This window comes from Solea solea, chromosome 6 (assembly GCF_958295425.1).
Source record: "Solea solea chromosome 6, fSolSol10.1, whole genome shotgun sequence".
Classification (NCBI taxonomy): Eukaryota; Metazoa; Chordata; class Actinopteri; order Pleuronectiformes; family Soleidae; genus Solea; species Solea solea.
Genome location: NC_081139.1, coordinates 22,486,616 through 22,513,504, shown reverse-complemented (window position 1 = coordinate 22,513,504; position 26,889 = coordinate 22,486,616). Strand labels below are relative to the sequence as shown.

Below are 26,889 nucleotides of genomic sequence, written 5' to 3'. Positions count from 1 at the left end.
TTTTGTATCTGTCTGAGGAAAAGGATAAGAAGCTTCATGTGTAATCATGAACATCTGTGTGAGATTTGAAGTGTGGGTGTGTGTTGACATCTGCTTTCTATCGCCTGGTTTATGCTGCCCCTTTGCCCCGGGATACCACGGTTCAAGTTACCTTAGGACCATGGATTACTTAAACCAGTTCTGTGTGCATTATCTCTATATGAATGTTTGTTATGTGTGTGATGTTTTGGTGTGAACGAACAACCCTCGACTGCTGAGCTGGTAGTTGCAGGGTGTGTGTTTATGCTTTTATCCTCATCGTCATTACAGGATTAAGGTTTGATGGATGGTTCATCTATTGATTCATTTGGTATGTACATTTAAGGTTCAAGGTTTTGTTGCAGGTTTTCATTTAACTCTTAACGGGATCTTCCCGAAATGTGACAATGCAATTTCCTGACTGAAATTTCCTGACATTCTTGTGAGGAGTTATTGGCTTCAGTGGAAAGGGCTTGCTCCTCTGATCCTCTGATCTCTGCTCATGACCTAGACAGGACTGGGGGGTGGGTCATGGATGGTGATACAGATGAGGGGGTTGGGTGTGTTTTTGAAAGTCCTGGTCACTCTTCTGCCACTCTTTCTGCTTTCTTTGTGTTTCCCGTGTATCGTCTTTGTATCATGGACACCACAGCAGAGTGTATGCACCAAAACAGTCCTTGCATTAACCTCGCATGGCTTTATAAAATTGTCATCAATCATGACTCAGGGGTCAGAGTTCACCCTTGTTCAGTTCACACATTAAACATTTCCTTGGATTTGTTGACAGAGAAATAACACTGAAAAAATAAGTCCACATTACACATATTCTCGTTTATTGTCATGCATTGTGCATGTGCTGCACACTGATGCCTGCAGATACATAAAAAAAAGAAAAAAAGTGCCTGTCTTCTAATGATGCAGCTGCAGAAGGCGGCGATAAAAAGAAATTCTTTGAACCATCTCATCGAAAATGCCAATTACTTCACTACAGTGCTCTTTGAATCTTACAGATGTTTTTAATTTGTATATTTAATAAAGGGTTGTAAAATGTGTATTAGCACTAACACAGAGTTAGTTGCAGAGAGTAAAGTGTTTTAGGTGAAGATGGGAGATAACAGTGTGTTAATTATAAAAAATCATTATTTTATCTTTTCAATTTTTGCCTAAGGAAACTAATGTCACTTAAATCTTACACACTGGACCTTTAAATCAAACAGAAGTAACCCATACAACGGCCTGTCTTCTTTTATTTTGTACAAAGAAAAGCATGGACTTACATTTTTTACTCGTATTATCCTCTGCTCACGCTCCTGCCTCTAAATGTACAGACATTTGAGTCGTAATGACCTACTTTTCTTGGCAAGAGAGTGAGTTAGCTCCAAGTCAAAGACAATGGACCTTGGCATTGGAAATACCATACAATGATGAAGACAATACTCTACAGACAAACATATGTGGACATGGCTGGAACAAGTCTGTGGATTTATAGTCAACATTACATAGCACATCAGAACAAAGCAGCAGATGTGTTACTTTTTATGCACAGAGAACATATGTTGAGTAATTCAATGCACAGAGTAAAACCACATTTCCAGAGAAACCGAACATACAATGGAGAGGGAGTGAGAGAGAGTGAGAGAGAGTGAGAGAGAGAGAGAGGGTGAGTGAAAACCCCTGTTTCAGATGAAGCTCATGTCTGGGAGAAGATGCAGAGGCAGGAAGAGGCCCACATTATGAGCAAACAGACATCACGCGAAGAGTGTCACACATGGTTCCATTTAACCCTTGACAAGATGTGAAAAGTTCAATCCATCCACAAGTCTTTTTCTTTGGCCCAGAGAGTTTCGCTAAGTGGTCAAAAAAATGAATACAACAGTAGATAACAGTTTTGTTATCCACCCAAACAATGCTTGCATGATGTTTATGATACAATACACATACAGTATATACTATATAATGACAATAAAAGGAATTGGTGCAAGTTTTGAAACATGTTTTTATGTGATTTGACCTCAGGTCATCAACGACAATGGATGGCAAATTCAATTCATTTAATTAAATGGTATTTGTATAGTGTCAAATCACGACATACATTATCTCAAGGCACTGACATAGTAAGGCAGAAACTTGACTTTACTTTACAACACATTATCTATATTCATTATAGAGAGAAGAGAAACCCAACAGTTCACACAATAAGCAAGCACTAGGCTGACTGGGCTCAAAGACGTGCAGCATCTGCAGAGACTAAATGACATTGCTCACTTTTAGAAGAAAAGATTGAAAATTATAAAGAAAGCATTGCTTTTTCTTTCAGAGGGATTTCATGAACTGCACACAGATGGAAAAACTGGGGGGTGTGGGGTGCACTGGGCTGTGCCTGATTGAACAAACTGGGGTACAGGAGGGTGGATTATGGGGTGGAAGGAACCAACAGAAAAAGAATGGAGAGGGGTGGAGAGGGGGATGGCAGAATGGGAAGGAGAGCAGGGAGGGGATGAAAGATTTTTACAAAGTGATTGTCCGAATCCCCTGCACTCCTGAGCGCACTCTGAGAGAGAGAGGGGGGACAAAGAGGGTCAGTCTCTCTATACAGGTAGGTGTGTGTGTGTGTGTGTGTGTGTGTGTGTGTGTGTGTGTGTGTGTTAATATGTGCATGCATGTGCATGAACATGTGTCTGTCTACATGCTATCTCTGTATGAAACCTTATAGGAGAAAAATAAACACATGATGATAGAGTCAAATGTTTTTGAGGGGAACTTTTTTTTCTTTTGCAAAATCAGGGGGTCATTATTGGATATTTTCCCACAATTGTGGAGCAGCAGTGAGCGCTATTTACAAAGGTGGTATTCATGGTCTTCATGGCTTTTCCTTTTTTTCTTCACTGAATTAAGATGTTTAAGAATGTGCCTCTCTGCGGGCAGTTACATTACACAACAAGGTCAGTGCCTATGCTGAACTTTTGACTCAACATGTACATGATAAGACCATGCGATAGAGAATATTCTTCTTTTTTATCATTTACACACATAAATATATATACATATATACACAGTATATCTTGATGGACATTTGATCAGTTTATTTAGGTAAATCCTGTACCTATATATGAAGGAACTTAAATATACACTTACAAACAGTATCTGTTTCAAAATACCTAACAACTAATTCAATTAGTTATTTTTGTGTTTGCGGCTCCTCTGTGTCTTTATTTCAGTTATAGTTCAATGTCTATACTGAACTTTGGACTTGAACTTAACATGATTATTTTGTTGATTTTTTTAATAGTCTTCATTTCAGTAAGATCCCAAAGAACAACTTTATGACTCCGACCATGCGTCTGGTGATTGTCGTCCTGTCTGCCCTGCTTCCACTCTCGCTCTCCCATGGACGAGACCCTTTGTCTTGGCTGTACGGCCGACAGAGCCAAGGATACTTTGCCTCCCTGCAGGCGGACATCGCAAGTGGGTGGTGTCCCGATGAGTGTGACTGCCCCCCCGCCTTTCCTATAGCCATGTACTGTGATGGCCGGGGTCTGACAGCCATGCCATCCATTCCCTCACATATCAAATACTTGTACCTTCAAAACAACGCCATCACTGCCGTGTCTGACTCCGCCCTGATGAATGCGACCAATCTAGTGTGGCTTATGATGCACCACAACCAGCTGACATCTGAGGCCATTGGCAAGAAGGTAAATCTGCATCTGGTCTTAGTCAAGTCCAGACACACATGAGCTCAGCAGGGAAGCTGATGTTAAATGGCCGTCATATGGCTGACATGTGGCCAACAGTTTGTGTCAGTTAAAAAGGGAAAGTAATAATAGTACGGCAGCGTGTGCCAAGAGTGAAATGGGATTTATTTTAATGTCATTTCAAATGTTCTTTCAATTTTAATTTAAAGACATTAAATAGCATGTGTAAGGGCCAGACAAAAAAAATACAGTTTCTTAAGTCCAAGATTTGTAATTTCCCACCAGCAGTAATTGCAAACAAGAAAAACAAAGCAAAAGAAGTGAAGACGAATAACTAATAAAATAGGTCAAACACTGGCCTATGCCACAGAAAACCTGTTCCCCTGGCAGCAAAAAGGCTGTGGCTCCTATTTAGTAAAACAACAATTAAGGAATCATCTAACCAAAACCAGAATTTAAAGAACTGCACAAAACTATGCTTGAACAAATATACAGTGTATATATTATCCAACATATTTAGACCATTAAAATATGGAACGTTAAACATAAACATTCTCCAAAACCCCCCTCCAAACTACACATGGCACATTCCATCAAGAACCTGCCATAAAAGGACTTCTCTAGGGTGCACAGTCAAGAGAAAAGCTGCAAAACAAAGGAAAAATATTTAAAAAAGAGATGATGTTTTCATTAACTTTTGTTTCTTTTCATGCTACAAACAAAAAGTGGCAGATTTTTTTGGTCAAAAGAGACAACAACATTGTGTCCACGAATAGTTTCAGATGACAGGTTTACATCTCTCTTGTGCCCACTCACCTCTCCACTGCTGATACTGTAATCCACACACACTCCCACGCTCAGGTCTGATAGTATTGCTTGACATATTTCGGTTTTCAGATGAAGGAGGCAGCATGCAAAAAGATTCTGTTCAGATCAAACAACAAGACCAACAGCAACGGAAATGACTCAGTGACAACAAAGATACATTCTTTGCCTTTGTGCATCAAACAGTATATTAATCCAACCACTTTCTACCAATTTATCCTCCACATGAGGGTCGTGGATGTTGGGAGGAAGTTTGAGTACACACACACAGTAAACATTCCAGTGTTAAAGTAACACTAAGATCAGTCAGTTTAACACCAGTGCCGAATACACTCATGATAGTGGTAAATTTAACTCTTTTGTTGTTCATTTAACACTAAAATAGTTCATTTTAAACTTCTATTAAACTTTCATTTAACACTGCTCTATACTGAATTTGGTCCTAAACTGATCTGGTGTTAATTTTCTCTTACTTTAACACAGTACATTTTACAGTGCACTGGAAGAACATGCAAACTCCACAGAGAAAAGCCCTCGATTGAACCAAGGCCCAAACTGGGTACCTTCTTGCTGTGAAGCAACAATGCTAGCCACTGTACAACTGTGTGGCCCCCCCAGTATATTAATGTTCTGCAAATATCTGATTCTTAGAACACTAATACCCTCTCAAGTTGAGAGGAAATTAAATATTTAGATCATTCCTTTCAATTCTGTTGTTAAATTTGCTGTCATACAGATGTTGCTGATTCGCCACATTGTTTTTAGGCATTTCTGAATTTGGAGCAACTGGAGCGTGTCTATCTACAGCACAACAATTTGACCAGCATTCCTTCCAACCTTCCTCGCTCTCTGCGAGACCTGAGACTCAATCACAACAAGATTGAAAAGGTAAAAATCTCTATGCTTGCTGCTGTGATGAATAAAGGACCTGAGGTTTTAAAATGCAGTTTTTTTTTGTGGTTCCCAGAGTCTGTAAGAGTAGAATTGGAGGCAGAGCCTTCAGTTACCAGGCTCCTCTCCTATAGAACCAGCTCCCAGTGTCTCTTCGGAAGCGGACACTCTCTCTGTATTTAAAGTTACGCATACAACCTTCCTCTTTGATTAAGCTTATAGTTAAAGCATCTCTTATGCTGCTGTATAGTCCTAGACTACTGGGGGGAATTATATGGTGCACTCACACTCAGGGTAAGAATATGACTTCATTATATTTAATTAACCTTGATCTTTCTCTCCCTAGTTTGTGTCTCTCTCTCTCTCTCTCTCTCTCTCTCTCTCAGGCTGCAGGAACCAGATCCACTTTTGAGGCTACTATTATTATTATCACTGGCAGGCATATTATTGTCGTTATCATTACAATACTGTATAATGGAAGCTGACATATTGTTTTGATACACCCCACCCGGTCGAGGCAGCTGGCCACCCATTTTTGAGCCTGGTTCTGTCAGAGATTTCTTCCTGTTAAAAGGGAGCTTTTTCTCTCCATTGATGCCTAGTGCTTGTTGGGTTGTTGGGCTCTCTATAACACTGCAAAGGTTTCTGCCTTACTATGTACAGTGCCTTGCGATAATGCATGGATTGATAATGTAATGTAATATAATGTAATGTAATGTAATTGAATTGAAAAACCACACTTTTGTGTAGGTAACACCAGTAGACCTAGAAGGAATGGACAACCTCACTATCCTGTATCTTCACGATAATGTGGTCACGGACATGAGCACATCACTGAAGGCCCTGACATCTCTCACAATGCTGGATATCAGTAGCAACCATTTGACAAAGGTGAGGTTTTGCTTATGTCCAATTTAATAGACAAACAGTCCGTTGACAATCATTTTATGAAATGATCCCAGGTCCCAGAGTCCCTGCCTGAAAATCTGCACCAGCTCTACTTGGAGTTCAACTCCATTGACTCTGTACCAGAGGGATTCCTAAATCGTTTCAGACAGCTGCAGTATGTCAGGATGTCCCACAACCAGATAAAAGACAACGGGATCCCTCCCAACACCTTTAATGTGACCGGGCTGGTGGAGCTGGACCTGAGCTTCAACAAACTGGAGAGAATCCCACTCGTGAGCGCCACACTGCAACATCTCTATCTGCAGGCAAACCAGATCAAAGGTAAAAGTATTTTTTTCAAAATCTCAAAAATACACTGTTTACTCAAAATGGTTACGCTCTGGACTTTGTGGACAAACATGTCCTCATTGGAATGTATTAAAACCAGACTGTCCTCCAGAGAAACGTACATATAGGAATTACAACCTACGTTTACGTTTTCAAAACCAGCGCCCCTAGTGGTTGTACACATGACAGCAATCTGGAACCTTGCATGTGGTATCTAGTGTATCTAGCAAATGCTCCAAAAGACAATTGCAAATCTTAAGTGTAGGCAACTAGACAACCTGTCCTCTAACTCAAACAAACAATAGGGTGTTCCACCACTGCAAACAACTGATAGGGTTGTTTGAGTTGAAGGACAGGCTCCAACTAGAGTAGAATGCTTGTCTCGGTATGTGTGCATCTCTGTGACACTGATTATTATAGGTAAAATAAATCATGTTTCGTTATTTTTATTCTCATTAAAAGCAGTGCATTATGTAAACCAAGGGTTAAAATCCCTGGTTAGTAAAAAAAGAAGCATTAAGAATCCTAACACTGTAAGCATCTCTTACTCTGTCTCTTTCCTTGCATGTTGGCTGTAGAGTTCACTCTGGGAAGTTTCTGCAGTGCTGTGGATGTGACCAGCTTCTCCAAACTGCTGACGCTGCGATTGGACGGGAACGAGATCAGTCGTGGGGACCTTCCTTCAGAGTCATCCCAGTGTTTGAGGATGGCTTCCACCATTGAGGTCTAACTGTGTGAGCCACGCAGTCTGCCCACAAACACATAAACATACAAAGTCACAAACTTGTGCCATATTGTAAAACATATCTGTTTTTTTAGCGAGTCAAAATCAAATTGTAGCAGGGATGATGATTTAATTTCCGAATCAGCATTAGGTGGCACATATTAAATCCACCAATCACAGCATATATGAGTAAACAAGAGTTTCAACATCACTGAACAGTTGTTGAAAATGGTGCCATTGATCTTAATTCTGGTTAAATTACAATGAATTAACCTTGAAAATGATCATACATAGTGATGAGGTATATGATGATTTTTGTTTAGCATTAAAAATAACCTCTTTTTAAGTCTTCTCTTTTTATTGATACTCTAAAAATTCTTCTTCTTCTTCTTTTTCCGACGGCAAATGAATCGCATTTTTGAGGCCCTGATCATACCCCAAAACTCAAAATTTTTTGCAAATAATTAGCACTGAAAATAACTAGTACCGCAAGCGGTGAATGAAGATGAGATGAGCTAGAGGCGTGCATGGCGACGTGGGCACACGGAGACTCGCAAGTCCTCAAACTCCAATCTGTTCAGAACCGCTTGCGGTACTAGTTTTAAATTTCTTTGTTCCATATACCACAAATCATTAAAACCTATTCTTTTTGTGGACAAAACAATACGTTTGAGAACATCATTTGACTGGTGAATTGATTAGAAAAAAACAAAAGCATCATCACACAACCAAAATGTCAGTCATCTCTTTTTCCTGTCGAATTCATGATGCACTGGATGCTGAGACTGGAAGAATCGTCTCCTCGCCCCTCTCTCCATCTTGGGTCACCAGTGTTTGCAGCTTGCAACAAGCCACTGACTTCTTTGTCTAGCGCTCGGTTGTCCGATCTTTACTTTGGGAAACATCTTGTACATCTGTGCCTCACACTTGTTTTGTGTTTTATTTAACTGCTGAATATTTTCCTGCACTAATGTGTGGAGCGTTATTTGGCTGTGATTCATTTGAATAGCACTTTTCAAAACAACTCTACAAAGTGCTTTCCATAGTAGAAAAATAAAACCTTTAAGTGTAAAATAGTAAAGACAGAATTGAAAGACAAAATGAAAAGCCAGATGAAATAAAATAGTACAAATACATCTGTAGTTAAAAGAAGGCATTTTAAAGCAAAGTAGTATAATGTTCAGTGGCATATTTTTATGCATTAGCCATATTTAGTGTTAGTGGCTAGAAGTAAGGAAGTTGTGAGATGGGGGCAAGTAGCAGCATCACCATCCACTGTAGCATTCCCTGCTTTAGAGTCCAATTTATTATATTCCCTTTAAAACCTTGTACAAATCCATATAGGGTTTGAGTTTTCTGGTTAAGATCAACCGAACACTTGGAGCAGTGTCAAATGATGCTAAATCTACAGTAACAGATCATTGCAATTCCTTTTAAAAGAATTCCACATCTTTAGGTTCAAAGCACTAACTTGTCAAAATAACACTCATCACAGAATCAAGTTAAGAACAAAAGTTTTACTTGACATAAAGAAAGCAATAAATACAAGTTTTCAATGTATGTCAAACATTACAGTAAAACATAACAGCCATTGCTGTTGAAACATCTGCAATTCACAATTCAGAGCTTCTCGTGTGTTTAGCAAGACGTGGTATTGACAAAGCAGACACCTGAAAATACTTCACCATCTACCTGTGATGTGATTTACACTACAAACCTGTCCATTCCAATCCTTTGTTTCGGAGGAACATACATGCATATCACGACAGGCCGAGTCACAAAATCAGATGGATCCTTGTCTGATTTTGGAAACTGCACAGCCATGGTATGCCACTCAGTCAGGATCCGTGGCCAGATTTCCTCACACACAGAGAAGAAGGGGAAGGACGAAATGCCTTACCATGTTACGAGTCGACTCAATTTACCTTGTTCTCTGTTGTGTGAAGACGACCCAGCTCATAAAATCTCGACTGATTTAAAAATTGAGCAATTAAATAACTCAAACATGGATGCTGTTGGGTCATGCAGAGAGCTTGCGATCTTTTGCATGGTTTCCCAAACATTTAGAGGTCAGGTTACTGACCCCAAGAATGTCAAATTAAATGATTTTTCTGTCCTAAACTGATGAACCATTTTTGTAAATTAGATCAAGCATTTAAGGTGTTTACATTGTTAGTAGTCTAATAACACTTCTTACCCAACACAGACGCAGTGAATCAGGATACGGCTACCTTTAGCAGATGCAACAGCAGCAGTGGGTGGTGGAAGGCTGCAGGGAGAAAAAAATTGATATGGAGACAAGTTGGAGGAATCATTTAATGCATAGCTCAACAAGGGTTAAAGCGGAGAGAAACTTTAGGGCAAGTCTACAAAAATCAGAGGAGGAACTTCGCCAACACATCTAAGAGATAGCAGTTTTTCATGCAACCAACCAAGACATTGGGATTCAGCATCTTCCTAATGACTCTACAAGCTGCCTAAATTTTGAAATTTGAACGAAAGTCATGGGTAATAACAGACTACAGATACTTGTTCGCTGAAATAGCTAGTGTATGGTGTTAACCCTATGCTCTATCAAAAATCCCAGTGGCAAAGGCCTTTAATACTTACCAGAAAGGTAAACATTTTAACTGTTTTTGAAAGAATTTGAATTTGCTTCTTGTCTATTTGGTGTGCATCTTGCCAGTCTTGCAGCATAAATTTTGTTCACCTTTCTGGTGCAGTAAAGTAAATTGGAGTGTTAGTCTTGGTCCAAAGGTCAGATAAACGTCAGTCCAAGTCAGTCATCACACACACACTCAACCAGGAAAACTTAGGAGGAAAAACAGATCAGAAATGATAGACTGGCATGAACACCAAGACCAAGTACAGTCATGACACAGTGGCCAAGAAGAATCAAGATTCAGGTCAGAGCAGGTATAGTAATAGCACGGCGGCCAAGCAAGAAAGAAAAACTGCACTTAACATTTGAAATTTTACCGCAACTAAAACGCAATCTAATTAGGATGGACATGCAGGGATGTCGGTGCTCCTCGTGACTGATGCTGAAGAAAAGTGCAGGTTAGTTCACTTACTGTGCATGGACGCGGAAGGCACCCATGTTCTTACCTTTGCATGTAAATTGTCAGTGTGATTAGCTGTGGGCAGCTAGACTAGCAAGTTAGTTGCCGACACATTGAAGTACTTTGAGTTTCAAAGAAACACAACACACAAGTTTTCTTTTGTTTATTCCCTTACTCTGCAAACCCTACCACACATGGGGGCCAAGACGGTAGCCCCCAGAGAAGAAATAAAAAAATATGGACTCACCCTTTGTAGACCAACCTAAAAAGGAAATGTTAGTGCATTATAACTTATCAAGCATCTAAGCCCTTCAAGACACCTTATCTACTTTAATGTGAACTGCTAAACATAATCATATTCTCAGACCATCTTAACTATTCAATCCAGGCGTCTCAGTCACACACAACCCATTCATTCAGAGAGAGAACTTCAAACACTCCATCAGTCACCTCATTCTTTCAAATCACTCGCTCAGCAGTTCCACAAAAATATAACCAACAAGGACCGGATTTCAGACCACCCAATAAAGTGGACATGAACATACAAAACCAACCTGTGGCCAATGCTCTATGTACAACCCTCAGCTACAGTATTTGACAGATGGAAAGCAGGAGAATAGAAAGAACGTGGCCATGTTGGACAATGCAGGGACATGTAGGCACGCGGCCAAGAAAGAGTGGTGACACAGTGGCCACCCAGAATTAAATTATGACACCTACTATTTGACAGTCTTCATGAAGATCAATCTGGGGGGAAAAAAACAAACAAACAAAAAAATGTGGTGTAAAATAACTAAGTCAAAAATAAATGTGATTATTTCCTAATTTCTTTGCTCTATTTAAGCAATAATTGAAATCAAATAATTCAAGAATATAACTGAATTTAGAAACAGTGAACCATATTTAACATTTTATGGACCAAACATGAAATTAAAACACAAGTTAATGAAAAGAGAAATTATTTGCAGCCTCATTTAAACCAATGATTTAACTGCTGTAACCAGACAAAACGGCAGATTTGAGTGTTTTGGCGCCATACAAGCTATAAACACGCATCATAACTGCTCACAATGGGGTTGTAAGGAGATCTGGAGAGTGATTGTGATGGCGACGAGTACAAGCAATAAGCGGCGTTCAAACGCTTGGAATCATTTTTGATCTTGTACCACTAAATAAGGTATAATGCAGTTCATTGCTGACATTCTATGTTTCCATTATTGAATTTGATTTTTCATTTTCAAATGGGTCTCAAATGTACAATTACTTGTAGCCTGCCACAGTGGAAAAAATACTATTCTAAATAAATAAAAACCTATGAATACAAATAGCCTGTCTACTTCTGTGAATAAACATTACTCCTCCTTGTGGCTTAATCTGGGATGTTTTACAGTATGGGCAAGTATGAATGAACAAAACACTTGAATGACCATGAAGTCTTTTCTAAACTTTCATTGCAGACATGGGATTGAAACACTGTCAGCGCTTCAGTCGTGCTCCTGGGAGGTTGTTGTGGCTTCAGTTGTCCACCAGATGTCACCATCACTGAAGCGTTATTATTTTTTCCTCTTTCCTGCTACTTTCCGTGAGCCTAGCCGCTCCCACTTTTCATTGGATACTGTAAAACCATCTTCCTTTCTTCTCCTCCTCCCATTGTTTTTGCCATCTCTCCTTTAGTTTTTGTTTAATGATGCTGTTCATTTCTGTTTTGCTTAATGTTATTGCTAAATCTATATTATTATGTACCACCTTGTCTGCTATTTCGTTCCCTTTAACCCCAATGTGTGCTGGTATCCATAAACATATTACTGTGAGTCCCATCATCTGAATTCTATATAATGTTTGTTGTATTTCTTGGCGGAGAAAAGCATACAGTGTAGTGCATGAAAATACGCTGTTGCATTTGTTTGAATTATGCTATATATTGTTATATATTGTTTTTTTGTCAATGTCGCGACTGTAGATCCTCTTTTTTTTGCACACTGAAATCAACTTTCCTTAGAGACTTAGAAAAAGATCAGGCTACACTGGGAAAAGTAAAGTAGTAGAGACTCAGACATACAGAGGGCTTTGTGTGCTATGATTCTTGAGTTAACATTGCATGAACTGACTATCATAATTATGTTGTTTAGAATAAATAAAACCAAAACTGAAAGAAAAGCAAGAGTAGTTATTGCTTTATGATAGATTTATGATAAATCTTATATGTGCAGTATACTTCTGTGATGGTACGTGTGTCACTGAGTGGACATTTTAACAATGAAGCATTAGTTAAATGGAACTTTAATTAATTCAGTAAATCTGCTGAGCCCAAAACTATCTTGCTGTTAAAAATATGCTTTCACTTTTTATCTTAAAGGTTTATTGAAGTTTTTTTCTTATGTACAAAACTATGTATGAACACATGACACATTGATAATTCAAGAAGAAATACAGATAAAAAATATACATACATGAATGACCCAAATTTTAAAAAAGAATCCATAAAAAATGTAAAATCATTTTCTTTTATATAGCGTCATAAGTTAATTCACTATTATCTATGTTCTGGTTTAGTTCAATTACAGTTTTTAATTATATTACTTAATTATTTAAATGGCTTTTTGTCAATTAGATATCACAACTCTACACAAAATAAATGAATATCAGGTTTGGATGAAGAAATATCATTTTATGGGGTGTGGTATTTTCCTGTAAGACTTAAATTCAATCATATCGTCAACAGATTTTGAATGATTACATGTGTCATGTGTAACTTCCTGCTCCACCTCCACAGTGTTCATGATGTGGAATGTGAGCAATGTTGCTCATGACAGTAGAGTACACACATTTATAGACTGGTGCAATGTCATGGAGTATTTAGTGGATGTATCCTGTCCAGCCTAATGGAATGGATTAATTGCTGTTTTCAGTTTGGCAACTCAAAGGCAAATAGAAAGAGGAAACCACAAAGAATCCAAACTCTATAACTCTTGGTATGTTTATCTAATAAATAAACCAGTAGATAACACTTGGGAAACCTTTTAAGTAGATGGTGGCACAAAGAGGTCAATAAAAGCAATGAACCTGGAGTGGAAAGGGCCAACACTGTGCTGGCCGATTTATTGGAGGACCGATTGGACATTTATTTAGTAAAAAAAGCTCAACTTTTTATTTCAAAATCTAAATACTTCATGACATATTGTGGATCTCCATCACCTCCCATAATAGGTTTCTATACAATCATGTCATTTTCTGTAAGAAGCAACTAAGAGAAGTTTGTCTCGAGTGTTAAAAACCCATTTGCAAACAAAAGAAAATGCACTACAGGTCCAGCTGAATTCAAAGCAGTGATATTGTGGTACATTATCAGCACTATAACAGGAACATGAAGTCAAATTTGTCAAAATCCATACACTTCATGACATGTTTTCCATCAGTCTCCATTCTTAGCACAGTCAGTTTTCTACAATTGTGTCATTTTAAGTTTGTCATGGCTGAACTGTTGCCGACTGATTTTATTCTTTCATGATGCCTCATAAAACTCCACTCTCAAAACAGTGTTCGTGCGCCATTAATCTTCTGTTTTGTGACCCTGTGAACAGGGCTCACTCACATTCTGCATAGTGATAAAATGCACGGCCGACCATTTTGTTATTTTACTTCCACTCTGTCTTCTCAGGTGAATCATGAACAGTGATTATGTCAGCTGACCAGTGGCGAGATGGTCAGAAGACACAGGATGTCTCTATTTACAGTGTTTTCCTGTATTACTGTATGTACTCTGTGGGCACACCGGTCATTACGGGTGATGGACGGTATGTTAAAGTGGATAAGCCATGACTGCACGTCATCGACCAGAATGGCTCTAAACCAAAGAGACTGATGATATACTTCTCATTCTTTATTCAAAACTTCCACACTTAGGTAGTTAATAAGGGAGTGATTCCTGGCAAAGCACACTGATGAAAACATATGGCTCACATATGACTCATATTTGCCTGATTTATTTGCATGACATAGCCAACCATCACTTTAGCTTTGATTGTAGATCATGCAAAAAGGAAGTGATCAAAGAAGGGACATTGTGCATTAAAACCACAAGGCCAGTTCAATTAAACATCCCTTATATTGTCATGTGGGTCAACTAAGAGGAGACAAGACAAGAATCAAACTAATATGCAAATAAACTCTCTGGCCACTTTATAAGGGACACATGTTTAACTGCTTGTTGAGATAAATGTCTCATCAGCCAACAATTGGGTGGCAATTCAGTGCATTTCTGTTCAAGATAACCCACTGAAGTTTGAAATGAGAATCAGAACGTGTAACAAGAAGGGTTGTCTTTGGTTTAGGGAGAATGGCCAGAAAAAGATAAAATATTAAGTGAGTGGCAGTTCACTGAGGTCAAAAAGGCCAGACTCAAAAATTATAGAAAGGCACTGGAACCTTGCAACAGCAAATCTAATAATCACTTGTTACAAACATGGTATGTCAAGAACCATCTGACAACATGTCAAAACTGAAGTAGATGCGCTTCAGTAGCAGAAAACCACACTGTCCTGTGTACCTAATAAAGTGGTTAGTGAGTGAAAATCAGGAGGCTGGACTGTTTGAGGAAAAAGTTTGCATTATGTTTTGAGAGAGAGGTGCTAATAATAATTATTATTATTATTATTAGTAATAATAAGAATAATTTGTGACAGTAGAGGTGTATTTTAAACAATTTTACAGCAGAACAAAAAATAATTTCTCTAATCCAATCCAACTTTATTCATAAAGCATTTTTAAAAACAACACCAACTGAAACAAAGTGCTGTATGTCAGAGATACTTACCATTATCAGTATAAATCATTAGCCTATGTGAGTCGAATGCTTTTGGTATGCTTTGGTGCTTTTGGTAGAGGCATTTTAATAATCTGTCATTTTATTTATCTCTGTGTCACAGGTCAAGTCCTCTCACAATGCTGTGGTCACACTATCAGACATTCGTCACACTATAGGCTACACAAACGCACACAGGCTGACTGGACCGTTATTAAAAGTAGATGTCATCGACCAAAATGAGCTCCAGCTATCGTCAGTCACAGCGGTGGCTTTAGGGAGCTGTGAACAAACGGTTACTGGCACTGAGTCACTCACCTGAGTCACATACACACACCACACAGCCAGCATTGTGTTGTGCTGTTGCACACTACAGCTCCACTGCTTTATCAATACTGACTATACCTTGTTGTTATCAGGAGATCGAGACAGAGGGGAGGACATCACATGCAGCGCAATGCTTATTTTAGCAGCACGACATCTTTAAGTGGAAATATGAGGTTTAGAAATACTCCCACAACGTGACATATTTATAACATCTGTGTCAATCAGGGGATCCACTAATATTATCAAGAGTGAAACATCATGTGGAAAATCATGATTGCAGTGGGGGCTTTTTATTAAAACACCCAGGTATGTGTGGAGTTGAGGGGGAGGTTTGTGAGCAGGCGATTGGTTGGAAGACATCACTCCCTGCTTGTTTGTTGGGGGGGTGAATGGGTGGGGGCTACTTTAAAACAGACCTACCTGAGACAGGGACATTTCTTACACAGAATTTAAGCAAGGCAGTGAAAGGACATGAGGAAATACGGCTGGAACACTGTCAGGGATTTGATTTTCAGAAATCCTTCAGTCGTCACTCAGGTAGGAACACGGACCAGACAATTCGCTCCACAGGAACACTGAATAGCCCTGATGAACAAATTGAATCATCACTGAATGCAAATCTACCAACGAACAGAAAATGCAAGAATACATTTTACATCGTTTTGTGCAGAATAAGCTTAAACAACATGTAAAGTATACACATTGGCTACCTGTTTGTTGTTTTAGAATAGATTTTCAGATTCATTGTTTTTTTTGTTTTTGTTTTTTTTTAAATCTCTTAATGGTCTGACTCATATTTATGGATCTGTTTTGCTTTAAACCTCTGAACCACCCACGGCTCTCAGGTTTTTCAGTAGCAGCCTCTTGATTATCTTTGAAAAACAAAGCAAAAACACTGGCCTCCTTTCATTACTATGCTCTCTTTTTGCTTTTTGAAAGCAAACATAAAACCTACCTTTTCACCTTAACTGAATATATGTTTTTGGGTTGTTTTTTTTATCATGTGAAGGACTGTCATGCACACGGCTTTGCAGGTAAAGTGCTGTACAAATAAAGGCTGATTGACTGTTTTACTGACTTTACTTTTTGGCATGGCTAGAAAGGGACACATACATTTCATGGATATACAACAGGCCTATATGTTCCTTGGTGACAATATGTAATTAAGAAGAAACATTTGAACTGCACTCTTTTGAAATGTTCCGTTCCCACAACAATTATTTTTCTCCAGCTATTTGGAAGCTTTACCTATTTCTGAACTTTTCCCTGAGCAGGAGCCACCTGTGAACGAAGGAGATGAGAACACTGAACGAGGCAACTGGTCCAGCAAGAGGGAGTACATCCTCTCTACGATCGGTTATGCTGTTGGGCTGGGAAATATCTGGAGATTTCCATATCTGGCCTACAAGAATGGAGGGGGTACATTTGCTCATTTATTTGATTCGGGAATCCAATTTGAACATTAATCAGTAGATAACATAGATAAATTGTATCTAATCACACATCCACCCTTTGGAACAGGTGCTTTCCTCATCCCCTACTTTGTGATGCTGGTGGTGACTGGAATCCCACTTTTCTTTCTGGAAAGTTCCCTTGGTCAGTTCTGCAGCCAAGGCCCCATAAACACATGGAGAGCAGTGCCTATACTGCAGGGTAAGGTGCACATGTCTCGTAAAACACATGTCTGAGTCTGTTCTTTTATGGCGCTTCATACAAACTCTGACCACTCTGAGTTTTAGGACTTTGTGTCCAGACAGAGTTGCAATGATTATTGTGGCTAAACACACATGCAACATTACTGTGATTACTTTTTTAAAAGCACACAGACTGCCTGACATTCAGAAGGTCACCGGTTCAGCTCTCAGTTCATAGCGCGTGACGTTTTGCCTGTTCTCCCCGTGTGCACAAGGGTTTTCTTCTGGTACTTTCAGTCAAAAAACAAGGACTTTCTGTGAAGGCAAAACTAACAACCTTGGGGGTGAATTACCGGCACCTGCTTAATGATTCTCTAGAGAGGTATCCAGCTTTCAGAGACTAAAAACCTGGATTTTTCCACCAGTTAGTCAGAAATGAAGAAGCCGCTTAGATGAGAGGTGAAAAGTCAAACTAATTGCAAGGTCTTGCAAAGAGACTGAAAAGAGAGTGGCATGTAGAGTGGACATAGTCCTGAATATCTGGTCAAGTGAACAAGGTAGAAGAGTCCAATTTTTATTCCCAAACTATTACAGAGAAGAGCAGGCCAATATTCCAGATCTCAGTCCAGAGATTTGATAACTCCTTAGGCAGGGTGGGGGCAAACAGTGGAGACAGATGTATGGGAGAACTGAGCAGACAATAGACAGACAGTGTATAATTGATCTGCAAACAACAGAGAACAAGTGAACAGTGGGTGGCCAAGTGTGAGTGAAAACTTTGGCGGAATGTGGTGGATTATATGCTGCAACATGAGTAGCAGGTGTGTAGTAGAGTGAGCAGGAAGCAACACACACACACACAACAAATGAGAAAGAGGGAACTCAGCCAGTAGACTCACCCACATTTTTACAGGAATGTCTTTTCTATTAACATTAACATTTCTTGACAATGTCTCTCTAACTCTGCAGGGGTTGGCATTGCCATGGTTATGGTGACACTGATAGTATCCATTTACTATAACGTCATCCTTGCCTACAGCTTGTACTACATGTTCGCTTCCTTCCAGTCTCCTTTGCCCTGGTCCAGCTGCGTCAGTACCTACAGTAACTGCAGCAACACACCTTCAGGTACTTGTCTCAAGTCCTACTCTGCTGATGTGTCATTGTCATGGGGTGAGATAAAATCACAATCACTCTTAAGAATCTTAAGAAAAACACCTTGATAATATAAATGCTTGTATTTACCTGTATTTTAAGGAAGCCATTCACTTGTGCTCTTTCCATTTGTAGTATCGTGTAATGTAAGTGGCGTTTTAGTGGCCAACTGGACTCAGGAAAACATCACTTGTCCTTTGTCTGACGTGATCACAGCTTCAGTGCAGAGTCCAAGTGAACACTACTGGGAGTAAGAGTCACACACACACACACAAACACACAACCTTGTCGTGCTGTGATGTCAGTAAAAACATTTTTATCTCTCCCTCAGTCGTGTAGCTCTACAGAGATCAAGTGGTCTGAGTGAAACAGGACCTGTAGTCTGGCATCTGGCTCTGTGTCTGCTGCTGAGCTCCATAATTGTTGCTGCAGCGCTCGCCAGAGGCATCAAGTCATCGGGAAAAGTGAGTTATCGTCGACTTTGAATTGTGTCCTTATCCACAGATTGATGAGCTCCAGAGAATCCAATAGAAAATGTACTGCAATGCAATACAATGCATACAAATCCAAGGTTAAGTGTGGAATAAAGAAAAGATTATTAGGGCCACATGGAAAACGATTTCTTTGAAACAAAGTAAAAGAAATAAAACAGCATGAATTCTCAAATTTATGTCAGAATTCTGAGAAATAAGTCAGACTTGGCCCTAATACTCTTCCGTACACACACCTCAGTCTTAGTGCAGAAAAAGCAAGTATTTCATCACATTCTACAGTTAAATCTAAGCTTTCATCTTTCCAGGTTGTCTATTTCACAGCTACATTTCCCTATGTGGTGATCATCACGCTGCTGATCAGAGGTGTGACACTAGAGGGAGCTAGAGATGGGATAGAGTTCTACATTGGTTCTCAGTCCAATCTGACTAAACTGACTGAAGCACAGGTGAGAACCCAACTTTCCTTACTTGAATACACAGTAGTACTGTTTTTTAAACATAAAAACATATCTTTTTTTATGTTCTTTGTTTTTTTAGATCTGGAAGGATGCAGCGACTCAGACTTTCTATTCTCTCTCTATTGGCTGGGGTGGAGTCATGACTCTCGCTTCCTACAACAACTTCCACAACAATGTGTTTAAGGATGCATTTGTAGTAACACTGACCAATGCAGGTGGGCGTAAATGTCGCTAAAAAGGATGTTTAAAATCTGTCCAGAACAGGATATTCACCGTTATTGATACGTTTTTAAAGCGGAAAACCAGCCTTACAAGATCAGGGCCGCCGACCCGGAGTCCTCAGAATCAGGAGGTCTCGCAAAGTCTCGGGTCAAAAAAAATAGATGAAAAAGCTGTCATTTCCTTCTTAAAATAACAACAGGTGGTGAGATGATGGTGCAGAAAGAGTTAAAGATAACTTTATTTGTTACAAGCCATGCATCATGCAACCCTCTCAAGCACCGCAGTTTGCTTGAGAGGGTTTCAGCCGAATCCTAGAACACTCTGGCCTCCGTCATTGGGAGGCCAGAGACATCATCAACACAATTGCCCTTATTTGGTATTCTAGCTTCAGCACTGATTCCACCGCACTCAGCACTGATTCCAAAACTGAGCTGTATACTTCAAAGTTCCGCTTCAAAGATGTGTTGTCTTTAACACGTTGATGTTTTTTTTTGTTTTACTCATGCAGTCAAACTATTTTCATTCTTTCACAGGCACCAGTGTGATTGCAGGTTTTGCCATATTTTCAATTCTGGGTCACATGGCTCATATATACAACATGCCAGTTGGAGAGGTTGTAAAGGAAGGTCAGATGGACGCACCGTGTGAGCACTATACTTCATATAAATGTAGAAGACTGGCAAGTGGCCTCTGATTGTTTCGTTTCTATGTCGTTTCTATGTCTAGGGTTTGGCCTGGCATTCATTGCATATCCAGATGCTTTGTCCAAGCTTCCTGTATCACCTTTGTGGTCTGTTTTGTTCTTCTTCATGCTCCTGACAGTTGGCCTGGACTCTCAGTTTGCAGGAATAGGTAGGATGTGTTTTTGTTTTTTTGTTTACTTCATTCAGACAACTGCTGTACTGGTGGATCCTCTCATCATATGTCATCACGTCTTTCTTTCTTTTTGTCATTAGAGGTGATCCTCACCTGTTTGTCAGATGCCTGTCCTAAAATGTTCAAAAACAAACATGCCTTACTGACTGTGACAACATGTGCTGGCCTCTATCTTCTTGGCCTACCATGTGTCACACAGGTAAGCCTGACTTAGTGGAATGTTCCTACCATTACAAACCTGCATGAGACTATGTGACACTCCTGTCGGACATTAGGTGATCTCTGTGTGTATGTGTTAGGCAGGAATATACTGGGTGACACTGATCGACCAGTTTGTTGCCAGCTGGGTGCTTCTGGTCTTGGTCCTCTTGGAGATCATTGGCATCAGCTACATTTATGGTAAATAGAACCGTTTTGGATGTATGTGCATAGAAAATGTGACAAAGACAGCCTTAATCTCTAGCTGTGTTCTTGTGCTTCACAGGAGGGAACCGTTTTATTAAAGACATTGAGATGATGCTTGGAAAGAAGAGTTTCACTTTCTGGCTTTGGTGGAGAGCATGTTGGTTTTTCATCAGTCCCTGTATCATAGCGGTGAGTAGCGCACACACTGGATTAACTCCAGAAGCATAAGTCTTAGTTTGTCTCTCATCATGCAATCGATGAACAGTTCTCTGCCATCGCAATGACAAGTCACTGAGTCATTGTTAACAAATGCAGTAAAAATGTGTATAGTTTGTCACTTTCGTCAAACTGGAACTTTTTTAACTCTTGTATTCAATAAAACATATTGTATATGAGAAACAATCAATTATTATAAAGAAATAGAAAAATGTGTCTGTATAGGATACATCATGTCTATACTCTGCTGTTTAGGTGATCCTGGTCTGGTCTCTGATGACATTCACGCCTCCTTTATATGGGACAGTCCCATTCCCAGGCTGGGGCTTGGCTCTGGGGTGGTGCATGGTTGGGTTCATCCTACTCTGGATCCCTGTCATCGCTGTATATAAGCTGATAAGAACAGAAGGAAGCCCCTGGAAGGTGTGTGTGTGTTGATCATCAAAAAAAATCTTTCTTCAGACACCAGGAGGAAAATAAAAAAAAACCATAATCCTGATTCCTTTAACTTTTTACAGCGTTTGAAGTTGTTGTGTTCTCCATCCAAAAAATGGCATCCCTACCTGGACGTCCATCGAGGAGAGCGCTACTCAGAAGAACGCTGCTGTCGCATGAAGAACCTTGACAACAAACTCGATGAAGACATAAATGTAAATGTCATTTCTAGCTCATGGCTCTGATGAGTAAAGGAGTGCAGATAGATAGATAGATAGATGGATAGATGGATAGATGGATAGATGGATAGATAGATAGATAGGTGTGTGTGTGTGGTGGATATTAAAATAACAGTTTCTGCACATGTGTTAGGGATTAAATTAAATTCAAACTTTAGATAAAACAATAAAAAGAGCCTTGTTGTGTATAAATCAGATTCTCCTGGGGCAGGTTATGAAGCTGAATCTATTAATGATAATAATGATGGTAGAAGAGATTAAATGCAGCCCCATGATGTACATCAGATCTTCTTGTACTTCTCTGGCCACATAGACTTCCACAAGCAGGGTTTGCCGTCACAGACATCACAGGAGTAGTGGAGAAAGCATTTGAAATGGCTCTGGAGCTGTGGAAGGGAACGAGTGGCTCAAAGTCTAAAGCCTGGCCCACACTAGAGGATTTCAAAATCTGACTTGATTTTTAAAACACAACAAACTCCATAATCAATGTTTTAATCCTGAGAAAGCACAGACTAGAAGATCTAATCAGGACCACACACTTGGTGTTTAACAAGGCGATTTCAGGGAGGAGATTCCAGGGATTTGGGATCTCACAGAAACTTGTGTGATTTCATTTTGTATTTGTACTTTGTTACATTAGAACACTTAGCTACATACTGTAAATACAGACCATTTACCACAAATAAACCACATGGGTTTTGGATACATACCATTACTTTTATGTCACATCTTCCTTGGTTGTTCTAACAGAAACTTGTGTTGTCGTCCAGTGTTTAACTAACTTCCAAGCAAATGCAAAGACATTGCTTGAATGTGTGTTTGCTTAAAGACTTGCATCTGCACACATGACATCTGCTTGCATTTCTCTGATGTTTCTCACAGTTGAAACTGAAATGCATCTCATTTGTGGACTGACATCTACACCTGCTGTTAACGTGTGTCCACAATGAGACTTTATTCAGCTCACACCACATGTTTTCTGTATGTGGGGTGGAAAGATCATCTGCATCAAACACCATATCATTTCTGGATTACATTTATACTTGTGTCCAATGTCTGTGAAGGTTCTCAGTCATCCAGGTCATAGTCATCTTCTGTGGTAAGCTTTCATCAGAGAGGCTTCTTTAGTTCTAACTAACTGGTGGACAAATAAAACAGGTATCTAGAGAGTCGTTAAGTTAAGTTGAACAACGCAGATTCCTCATTATATTGCACTGCAAAAAAACTTAATGATTTGTTTGTGTGTGGAGGTTTTGTCCTTAGGACAACTTGTGTTTAATGTTGTTGTGATACATCCCTGACCACAACTAGTGGTTCATAAGAATGAGGGCATTACTGAGGAGTTCTGCTCTGCTGCAGAGTTTGTTCAGTATGTACAGTATGTTTGTTCAGTAACACTTCCTCCCTGTTGTTATGAGACAAGGAAAACAATTCAAACATTGACGAGAAGACAGAGAGAGAGAGAGACAGAGGTCAGGGGCACCATAGATCAGCACCACTTCATTCTGATTTTGTGACAAGACGATGAGATGAAATGATCCAAGTGATTTTGACAGAGTTTATAATTGTAATTACTGGTGTTTTAAAGTATACAAAGCATCCTAAAACAGTTATGTTCATCATTGTTTCCCTTTTGTCTTTGGACATACTGTATGTATTATAGCAGCTCAGCCTCAAACTTCCGCTACTGAGGTTTCTGACTCCGGATGACCTGGTTGACGCGCTTTGCCTTGGCGATCGCTCTTTTGAACTCTGATTGAATGTCCACGCTGTTCGTTTCGTTGCAATATATTGGTTTTATTGCTGTGCGTTTTCTTTGCATAATGAAATTCCATCAAACAATCCAAAACCATTCACGAGTAGCGCCTCCGCGGTACAGCGGTCGAAAACCGTTTGCCCTTCCGGTTCACAAACCTGACAATGACAGTGATAATGCCACCTATATACACCTGAGCTCCCCCCTCTGAGAGCACAGCGACCCCACACACACATTGAGTGAATTACACCAAACCTCATAACACACATTCGGCTCCTATATACCGGCCCCTAATTGTTAATGGCAGCCTGACATAACAATTCAAACACAACAAGACAGGAGCAAATAATGTGTTGATACAGTTACATTAAAGTGCAGTACAGACAAATCTATATTCCATGTACCAAACAAAGTTTCGTCACTGGCCTTTCAATAATGTTGGCCCTTGTCTGTAACCTCACGGAACGCACCAGCCCTTGTTTATCTGGAAAAACCTCCAGAACCCTGCCAAGCAGCCATGAGAGGTTCCAGGCCATAGCATCCTCTGAGAGCTTTGTTTGGCTCTCTGTCTGTCTGTCCACTTCTGTTTTCAGCTGCAGATTCTCTTGCTGCAGAAGCCGATTCTTCTGAGTCTCCTGGTTTAATTCCTCCTTCTCCTTCTGACCACGCCCTTCATGCTCGTCCCATTTCTTCTTCTGCTGCACCAAAACACAATACTTGTTGTGCAGCGTCCTGTGTTCTCTAGTGCCCTCTGTTTGCCTTTCAACGATGCATGCTGACTGATCAGCTGCTCATACTCGTGCGCTTGCCTTTCGTGAACGATCAGCAGGTGTTCGTAGTCACTGAGCACACTTTCTCGAGCCCGCCATGCCTCCTCACACTGTCGCTGCCACGACTCTACCTCCGTCTCCAAGGCTGTGACTTGACCTTGCAGCACAGCATTCTGGACCATCAGAGACACACTCTGAGAGGAGAGTGTGGAGTTCTCCACCTGCAGTTTTGCCGTTTGTGTGAGTAAGCCTGAATTCTGTTCCTGTAGGGTGGTGGTGTGTCGCTGCAGTGCCACCATATGGTTGTTAAGAGAAGTGTTCTGGTTCTCCAACTGCTTAATCTGGTCCTTCAACAGGCTGCTCTCTGTCTGCAGAGAGGCATTTACTGTCTTATGAGCAGTGGTTAGCTCGGCACGCAGTGCAACATTGAGTGCTTTGCTCTCCTGAAGCTTCTTATCCAGAGTGGAGATTTTCTCCTCCTTTATCTTCATTGACTGTTGGACAGTTTCCTCCAGTCGAGACTCAAGTAGCCTGTACCTGCTGTCGTCCAGCGTTTCTTCGAGCTTGCACACAGAAATCCTGTTCACCATCGCCAAGGGCAGCTCCACCTCCGAAGCACCACTGTTTCCATTCAGTGGTCCGTTAACAACCCATCCAAGCACTGTCTTTATAGCATATGGGCCATTCCCGCTACTGTTAATGACCTCCCAGGGTTCTAAAATCCTGGGAGCGTTGGTTCCAATTAACAGGTCGACGTTTGCTTTTATGTTTGGGATGTTTACCTTGGACAAATATGGCCACTTTGCCAGTTCTTCAGATGTCACCATGTTGTTAACATTGACTGGCATTTGTGTTTGTGTGAGAACCTCTGGGAGAATATGAAAGGCATTGCTGTCCAGAGTAGATACCTCCAAGCCAATTAATGAATATGCTGGAACCACTGTTTTCTGCACCATCGTGCTCAACAGGAAGTTGTTTTTTCTCCCTGTGATGTTTAGCTTCCGCATTAGTTGTTCTGAGCAGAATGTGGCTGAACTTCCTGGATCCAAAAAGGCATACGTTTTTATTATGCGATTTCCCTGAGCACTTTTGACCTTCACAGGCAGGATGGATAACACACACCGGTCCTTACCGGCCCCTGTATATCCACATGTTTTAGGTGAAGTTGGCTGGTGAGATGTTTCAGACTTTTCCAGGGCTGGTTGCCTTTTAATATGAAGCACAGTGGGGTGGGTTTGACTACATATTTTACATGTCAAGCGATCTTCACAGTCACGACTCATGTGTCACACACATAAACATGCAAAACAAACCCCCCTTTGCCTCAGAATCTGAATCTTTTCCTTGTGCTTCCAACCCTTGAACAGTTTGCAGTCCTCCAAAGAATGGCTACGAGCACAGCAAAGGCATTCAGTCTTTTCTGGGCCTGCTGTGGGCTCCTCAACCTTTTCCGGCGCTTCCATAGATGTTATAGTGGTGGCCATGACATTTCCTTTCATATTGTATCGAGGTTGTGCTTTAAACCCAGTGACAGACTTTATCCCAGCAACACCAGATGACTCCTGTATCTCACCAAACAAAGGGTCAGAAAGAATCCTGACACGACGCTCAATGAACATGACCATATCCATGAAGCAAGCTGGTTGGTTGGTTGTCTCCATTATGTCATGGGCTATGGTCCTTCATTGCTCCCTCATTCTGAATGGCAGCTTTGACACAATGGCTCTTATATTTACTGGCATATTCAGTTCCTGCATGTACTGAAGCTCTTCCATTACATTGCAGCATCCACGCAGAAATAATGAATAGGCTTGCAGAGTTCTTACGTCCTCAGATTTAACTGTCTGCCAGGCCAGAGCCTTTTCCATATAAGCACTTGCAATTTTGTACTGATTTCCAAAATGTTTCTGGAGAAGTTCCTTTGCCACTGCATAACCACGCTCTGGAGCCATATGCATGCAGCTTCGCACCAGTTCACGTGGCTGTCCTCTTGTGAACTGTTCCAGATAGTACAAACAATCCGCTTGTCCTGCCTTTTCCTCTACTCCTTGCTCAAAGGCTTTGATGAACGTCCTGTAATGGAGAGGGTCCCCCTCAAATGTGGGAATATCTCGTGGTGGCAGTGTCATCATATGCTGTTGCTATACTAGAGCTGCTGTTATTTCATTTTGCCTTTGCATTATGGTAAGTATGTCAGGTGGACTTTGGCCAATGTGGTGTTGTTGCATAGGTTGAGCAGTTGATGACTGGTGTTGAAAAGGCAGCAATGTTTCAGATATGTTGACCTGTTGCTGCTCTTTTTGGCTGCACTGGTGCATTGAAGCAGCTTGGACCCATTGCTCAGTTTCCTTGGGTTGCACATCCTTTAATAGGATTTCCTTGGGTGGTAGTGACCATTTTGACAGTTCATTTTGTGTTGATTTCCATGCAACAGGACGGTATGTCTTTGCCATAGGGTTCAACGTGGTGACAGAGTTTTCAAGCCTTTTCCTTTTCTCCTTTTCCAAATAGGAATTCATGCCATTGCTGCGTGCTTGAGAAGAACCTCTCCGCTCTGAAGCCTGTAATACAGCCAGCTTAGCAGTGGATGCAGCTATTTCAGCTTGTAAATCAAGCTGTTCTCTTTTCCTTTTCAGCTGCTGTTCCTGTT

At 40.4% G+C, this 26,889-nt stretch overlaps 2 protein-coding genes across 3 annotated transcripts; both read left to right on the top strand.

Moving 5' to 3' along the window:
- The first annotated feature begins 2,527 nt into the window (after positions 1-2,527).
- On the top strand, positions 2,528-12,601 carry fmoda (fibromodulin a). Of its 2 annotated transcripts, XM_058631270.1 has the most exons (7): positions 2,528-2,614; positions 3,308-3,713; positions 5,304-5,426; positions 6,180-6,320; positions 6,392-6,659; positions 7,244-7,399; positions 11,909-12,601. In XM_058631270.1, exons 2-6 carry the CDS (start codon positions 3,342-3,344, stop codon positions 7,393-7,395), a joined length of 1,056 nt encoding a protein of 351 aa, XP_058487253.1. In that variant the 5' UTR covers positions 2,528-2,614; positions 3,308-3,341; the 3' UTR covers positions 7,396-7,399; positions 11,909-12,601. The 2 variants fall into 2 exon arrangements, with proteins under 2 accessions (XP_058487253.1, XP_058487254.1); XM_058631271.1 differs by lacking the exon at positions 11,909-12,601 and having other exon boundaries at positions 7,244-7,735.
- Positions 12,602-16,026: 3,425 nt separating this feature from the next.
- Positions 16,027-21,992, top strand: slc6a14 (solute carrier family 6 member 14). The gene is made up of 15 exons (XM_058631268.1): positions 16,027-16,116; positions 16,854-16,998; positions 17,101-17,232; positions 18,183-18,341; positions 18,504-18,618; positions 18,700-18,832; positions 19,168-19,308; positions 19,400-19,535; positions 20,076-20,168; positions 20,269-20,394; positions 20,499-20,617; positions 20,718-20,817; positions 20,903-21,012; positions 21,295-21,462; positions 21,558-21,992. Exons 1-15 carry the CDS (start codon positions 16,051-16,053, stop codon positions 21,717-21,719), a joined length of 1,905 nt encoding a protein of 634 aa, XP_058487251.1. The 5' UTR covers positions 16,027-16,050; the 3' UTR covers positions 21,720-21,992.
- Positions 21,993-26,889: the final 4,897 nt, after the last annotated feature.

Excerpts from the sequence above, each read along its gene's own strand:
- fmoda (XM_058631270.1), top strand. The coding sequence starts at position 3,342 with ATGACTCCGACCATGCGTCTGGTGATTGTCGTCCTGTCTGCCCTGCTT. Across the intron at positions 3,714-5,303 it reads CTGAGGCCATTGGCAAGAAG|GCATTTCTGAATTTGGAGCA; the intron begins GTAAATCTGCAT and ends CATTGTTTTTAG. Across the intron at positions 6,660-7,243 it reads GCAGGCAAACCAGATCAAAG|AGTTCACTCTGGGAAGTTTC; the intron begins GTAAAAGTATTT and ends TGTTGGCTGTAG.
- slc6a14 (XM_058631268.1), top strand. The coding sequence starts at position 16,051 with ATGAGGAAATACGGCTGGAACACTGTCAGGGATTTGATTTTCAGAAAT. Across the intron at positions 19,536-20,075 it reads AGTAACACTGACCAATGCAG|GCACCAGTGTGATTGCAGGT; the intron begins GTGGGCGTAAAT and ends ATTCTTTCACAG. Across the intron at positions 20,818-20,902 it reads TGGCATCAGCTACATTTATG|GAGGGAACCGTTTTATTAAA; the intron begins GTAAATAGAACC and ends TGTGCTTCACAG.